The sequence below is a fragment of the Neovison vison genome, chromosome X, assembly GCF_020171115.1.
Source record: "Neovison vison isolate M4711 chromosome X, ASM_NN_V1, whole genome shotgun sequence".
NCBI lineage: Eukaryota > Metazoa > Chordata > Mammalia > Carnivora > Mustelidae > Neogale > Neogale vison.
Genome location: NC_058105.1, coordinates 102,713,154 through 102,719,552, shown reverse-complemented (window position 1 = coordinate 102,719,552; position 6,399 = coordinate 102,713,154). Strand labels below are relative to the sequence as shown.

At 37.7% G+C, this 6,399-nt stretch overlaps 1 protein-coding gene across 1 annotated transcript; it reads left to right on the top strand.

Moving 5' to 3' along the window:
* Window positions 1-4,532: 4,532 nt before the first annotated feature.
* On the top strand, window positions 4,533-5,884 carry LOC122896403 (dnaJ homolog subfamily A member 1-like). The gene has a single exon (XM_044234591.1). The coding sequence runs from the start codon at window positions 4,537-4,539 to the stop codon at window positions 5,728-5,730; it is 1,194 nt and encodes a 397-aa protein (XP_044090526.1). The 5' UTR covers window positions 4,533-4,536; the 3' UTR covers window positions 5,731-5,884.
* The last annotated feature ends 515 nt before the right edge of the window (window positions 5,885-6,399 follow it).

Here is a 6,399-nt window from a genome sequence, read left to right as displayed (position 1 = left end):
GACTTTCCTAAAAGAAACGGACACAGTGAGTTAGACCAAATGAGGAGACAGAGAAAAATGTCCCAAATGAAAGAACAGGGAAAAAATCAGAGCAAAAGACCTAAATGAATTGGAAATGAGTAATGTGTGTGATAAAGAACTTAAAATAATGATCATAAAGAGACTCACTGGCTTTGAGAAGAATGGAGGATCTCAGTGAAACCTATAACAAAGATATAAAAAACAAAAAACCAATCAGAATGTAGAACTCAGGGTGCCTGGGTGGCTCAGTGGGTTAAGCCGCTGCCTTCGGCTCAGGTCATGATCTCAGGGTCCTGGGATCGAGTCTCGCATCGGGCTCTCTGCTCGGCAGGGAGCCTGCTTCCTCCTCTCTCTCTGCCTGCCTCTCTGCCTACTTGTGATCTCTCTCTGTCAAATAAATAAATAAAATCTTTAAAAAAAAAAAAGAATGTAGAACTCAAAAAATGAAATTAAAAATCAGGATGAGCCATGATATCCCTCAATAGATGATTGGGTAAAGAAAAGATGTGGTTCATATATACAATGGAATAGTACTCAGCCATCAGAAATGGAATAGTACCCACCATTTCATCAACATGGATGGAACTGAAGGGGATTACGCTAAGTGAAATAAGTCAAACAGAGAAAGACAATTATCATACGGCTTCACTCATATGTGGAATATAAGGAATAGCTCAGATGACCACAGGAGAAGGGAGGAAAAACTGAAGGGGAAGAAATCATTGAGGGAGACAAACCATGAGAGACTCTGGGAAACAAACTGAGGGTTACAGAAGGGAGGGGTGTGGGGGGAAGGGATAGCTCGGTGATGTGTATTAAGGAGGGCACGTGCTGTGATGAGCACTGGCTGTTATATGCAACTTAGGAATTGTTGAACACTACATCAAAAACTAAGGATGGGGCACCTGGGTGGCTCAGTGGGTTAAGCCTCTGCCTTTGGCCCAGGTCATGATCTCAGGTTCCTGGGATCCAGCCCCACATTGGGTTCTCTGCTCAGCAGGGAGCCTGCTTCCCCCTCTCTCTCTCTGCTTGCCTGTCTGCCTGCTTGTGAACTCTCTCTCTCTCTCTCTGTGTCAAATAAATAAATAAAATCTTAAAAAACAAAACAAAACAAAACAAAAACTAAGGATGTACTATATGTTGGACAACTGAAAATAAAAAAAAATAAAACACTCTAGATGGAATAAATACTAGACTTGAGGAAGCAGAAGAATGGATCAATGACAGAGGAAAGCAATCAAGGATCAGTGATCTAATGGAAAGAAAACAAGGTGATAAAAGAGACAGAAAAAAATAATAATAAATGGAAATATATGTAGGGAACTCAGCGACACTATTAAGCTTAAAAAGATTCACATTATAAGGATCCAAAAAGGAGAAAAGAGAGAAAAGGGGGCAGAAAATTTATCTGAAGAAGTAACAGATAAAAACTTCCCAAATCTGGGAAAGGAAAAAGAAAACCAGATCTATAAGGCACAAAGAGACCTCCCTGCCAATTAAAAAAAAAAAAAAATCAATCCAAGGAGGTCCACACCAATATACATAGTAATTAAAATGGCAAAAAGTAGTGGTAAGGAGAAAACTTTTAAAGCAGCAAAAGAGGGCACCTGGATGGCTCAGTGTGTTAACCCTCTGCCTTCAACTCAGGTCGTGATCTCAGGGTCCTGGGATTAAGCCCCACATTGGGCTCTCTGCACAGTTGGGAGCCTGCTTCCCCCTCTCTCTGCCTGCCTCTCTGCCTACTTGTGATCTCTCTCTCTATTAAATAAAGAAATAAAAAATCTTTTAAAAAATTCTAAAAGCAGCAAAAGAAAAAGAAAATAGTTGCACACAAGGAAAACCCCATAGAGCTATCAGCTAATTTTTCAGCAGAAATTTTGAAGAAGAGAATGGCATGATATATTCAAAGTGCAGGAAAAACAAACAAACAAAAAACAAAACCACCCTGCAACCAAGAACTCCATCCAACAAGGCTATCATTCAGAATAAAAAGAGAAATAAAGACTTACCCAGAACAACAAAAGTTAAAAGAATTTGAGACCACTAAAGATATGTTAAACCCTATAAGAGACTCTAAATGGAAAGGAAAGACCCTCAGTAGGAGCAAGAAATCTAGGAAGCACATAAGCAGTAAAATTAAGGATATCTATAAAAATTAGTCAAGGAACTCACAACATAAAAGGATATAATTAAGATACCATATATATAAATCGGGGATGGGGGATAAAGAATGGGATGGGGGATAAAGAATGGGTTCAGATTTTAGGAGCTAAGGGACTCAAAGCATAAAAGGATATAAGATACCATATATATAAACCGGGGATGGACGATAAAGAATGGGTTCAGTTTTAAGGAACTTTCAACATAATGTAGACCTACTATATGTAGAAGGTGTTACATAAAAATCAAATGGTAATCACAAATCAAAGACCAGTAAGATATGCAAAAATGAAGAGAAAGAAATACAAGTCTATCACTAAAGAATGCAAAGAAATGGTGAAAGAAGACAGAAAGAAACAGAGAAAAACAACACTAAGAACCACAAAACAAGTAAAAAACTGGTAGTAAGTGAATACCTATCAATAATTACTTTGAATGTAAAGGGATTAAATCCTCCAATCAAAAAATACAGGGTGATGAAATGGACAAAAATTACAAGACTCATCTATATGCTGCCTATAAGAAAATCATTTCAGACCTAAAGACACATGCATATTGAAAATGAAGAAATGGAGTATTTATCATGCAAATGGAAAGCAGGGGTAGCAATACTCATGTCAGATAAAATAAACTTTAAAGACTGTTCTAAGAGATAAAGGACATAATCATAAAGGGAAAAATCCAATGAAGAGACATAACAATTGGAAATAATTTATGTACCCAACACAGGAGCACCCAAATATATAAAGCACCTAACAACAAACATAAAGGAGTCAATCAATAGTAATGCAATAATTGTAGGGAAATTTAACACCCCCAGAGATAATCCCAACAGAGAAGCAACAAGGAAATGGTGGCTGTGGATGACACATTGGACCACATGGATTTAACATACATTCAGAACATTCCATCCTGAAACAGAATACACATTCTTCTCAAGTACACATGACTATTTTTCCAGAATGATCATTTATTAGGCCACAAAACAAGTCTCAACAAATTCAAAAAGATCAAAGTCATAATATGCATCTTTTCCAACTACAACACTATGAAATTAGAAATAGACCACTAGCAAAAATCTGCAAATACCACAAATACACGGAGGTTAAATAATATGCTACTCAACAATGAATTGGTCAACCAAAAATTCAAAGAAGATATCCAAAAATACATAGAGATGAGTGAAAATAAAAATACAATTTTCCAGAATCTTTGGGATGCAGCAAAACAGTTCTCAGAGGGAAGTTGACAGCAATATAGGCCTTCATCAAGAAGCAAGAAAACTCAGGGTGCCTGGGTGGCTCAGTCAGTGAAACGTTTGCCTTTGGCTCAGGTCATGATCCCAGGGTTCTGGGATGGAGCCCTGCATTGGGCTCCCTGCTCAGAGGGGAGTCTGCTGCTCCCTCTGCCCCCCGCCCCTGCTCATGCTATCTCTCTCACCCTCACATTTTCTGGCTCTCTCAGATAACACGTAAAATAAAATAAAATGATGTAACTTAAGTTTAAAAAAAGAAGAAAAATCTCAAATAGACAACTAAACTTTCACCTAAAGAAAAAGAACAAGCAAAACCCAAAATCAGTAGAAGGGAGGAAATAAAGATTGGAGCAGAAATAAATGAAATAGAAACAAAGAAAAACAATAGAACAGATCAATGAAACCCGAAGAAGTTTGTTGAAGAGATCAACAAAATTGATAAATTTTAGGCACACTCATCTTTTAAAAAAAAGGAAAGGGGAAGGACTCAAGTATATAAAATCAAAGATGAAAGTGTAGAAATAACAGGCCACAAATATACAAAGAATTTTAAGAGACTATTATGAAAAATTTTATGCCAACAATATGGAAAACCTAGAAAAAAGGGATAAATTCCAGGAAACATATAACCTCCCAAAAATGAATCAGGAAGAAATAGAAAATTTGACTTGAACACACTGATAACCAGAAATAAAAATAAATCTGTAATCTAAAAACGCCCAACAAAGTCCAGGACCAGAGGCCTCATGGGAGAATTCTACCAAACATTTACAGAGGAATTAATACATATTCTTACCAAACTATTTCAAAAACATAGATAAGGAAGGAAAACTTCCAAATTCATTTTATGCAGCCAGCATTACCCTGGTATCAAAGCAAGATAAAGACCCTACAAAAAGAGAGATAAAGAGAGAAAACTATAGGCCAGTATCTCTGATAAACATAGATCCAAAAGTACTCAAGAAAATATTAGCAAACAAGGGAACTTTCCAGAACGCTCGGTGAGATGCAGAGGAGCGGCGGCTACCTGAGCTGCGCCCAGCAACGCGCTCCTTCCCACTCCCCCACATCGGCCTCGGCCCTCTCACCAGCTGTAGAAAATGGTGAAAGAAACCACTTACTATGATGTTTTGGGGGTCAAACCCAATGCCACCCAAGAAGAACTGAAAAAGGCCTACAGGAAACTGGCTTTGAAGTACCACCCTGATAAGAATCCAAATGAAGGAGAGAAGTTTAAACAGATTTCTCAAGCTTATGAAGTACTCTCTGATGCAAAGAAAAGGGAATTATATGACAAAGGAGGTGAACAAGCAATTAAAGAAGGTGGAGCTGGTGGTGGTTTTGGCTCCCCCATAGACATCTTTGATATGTTTTTGGGAGGAGGAGGAAGAATGCAGAGAGAAAGGAGAGGTAAAAATGTTGTGCATCAGCTCTCAGTAACCTTAGAAGATTTATATAATGGTGCAACAAGAAAACTAGCTCTGCAAAAGAATGTGATTTGTGATAAATGTGAAGGCCGAGGTGGTAAGAAAGGAGCAGTTGAGTGTTGTCCCAATTGCCGAGGTACTGGAATGCAAATAAGAATTCATCAGATAGGACCTGGAATGGTTCAGCAAATTCAGTCTGTGTGCATGGAGTGCCAGGGCCATGGGGAACGGATCAGTCCTAAAGATAGATGTAAAAGCTGCAATGGAAGGAAGATAGTTCGAGAGAAGAAGATTCTAGAAATTCATATTGACAAAAGCATGAAAGATGGCCAGAAGATAACATTCCATAGTGAGGGAGACCAAGAACCAGGACTGGAACCAGGAGATATTATCATTGTTTTAGATCAGAAGGACCATGCTGTTTTTACTCGGCGAGAAGAAGACCTTTTCATGTGTATGGACATACAGCTGGTTGAAGCACTGTGCAGTTTTCAAAAGCCAATATCTACTCCTGACAACCGAACCATTGTCATCACCTCTCATCCAGGTCAAATTGTCAAGCATGGAGATATCAAGTGTATGCTAAATGAAGGCATGCCAATTTATCATAGGCCATATGAGAAGGATCACCTCATCTTCGAATTTAAGGTAAATTTTCCTGAGAATGGCTTTCTGTCTCCTGATAAACTATCTTTGCTGGAAAAACTCCTACCTGAGAGGAAGGAAGTAGAAGAGACTGATGAAATGGACCAGGTAGAACTGGTGGACTTTGATCCAAATCAGGAAAGACGGCGCCATTACAATGGGGAAGCATATGAGGATGATGAACATCATCCCAGGGGTGGTATTCAGTGTCAGACCTCTTAATGGGGCCAGTGAATAACACTGCTGGCATTTTATGTGCAGAAGTGAATGAGTGAAGGACTATAATCATAGCTCACTACTTGCTATTGTTTTTGTTTTAATATTCAACTATAGTAGTGTTTTAAAAGTTAAATGAAGAATAAACTCAAATATAAAAGCTCAAAAAAAGAAAATATTAGCAAACCAAATCCAATAATATAATAATAAATAATTCATTGTAATCAAGTGATATTTATTCCTAGGATACAAGGGTGGTTCAGTATTCTCAAATCAAAGTGGTACATCACATCATAAGAGAAAGGATGAAAATCATAGGATCATTTCAATACATGCAGAAAAAGGATTTGATAAAGTACAACATTCATTCATGATAAAAATCCTCAACAAAGTAGGTTTAGAGGGAAGATACTTCAACATAATAAAGGTCATCTATGAAAAATCCATAGTTAACGTCATACTGAATGGTGCAAAACTGAAAGCTTTTCTCCTAGTATCAGGAACAAGACAAGAATGTCCACTTTCAGTGCTTTCATTCAACATAGTACTGGAAGTCCTAGCCACACCAATCCAAAATAAAAAGAAATAAAAGGCACCCAAAATTAATAAGGAAGAATGAAAACTTTTACTATTTGTAGATGACATGACACTATACATAGAAAACCCTCTAGATGC

What these genes read in the sequence shown, in the direction of transcription:
- LOC122896403 (XM_044234591.1), top strand. Translation starts at nt 4,537, where the DNA reads ATGGTGAAAGAAACCACTTACTATGATGTTTTGGGGGTCAAACCCAAT.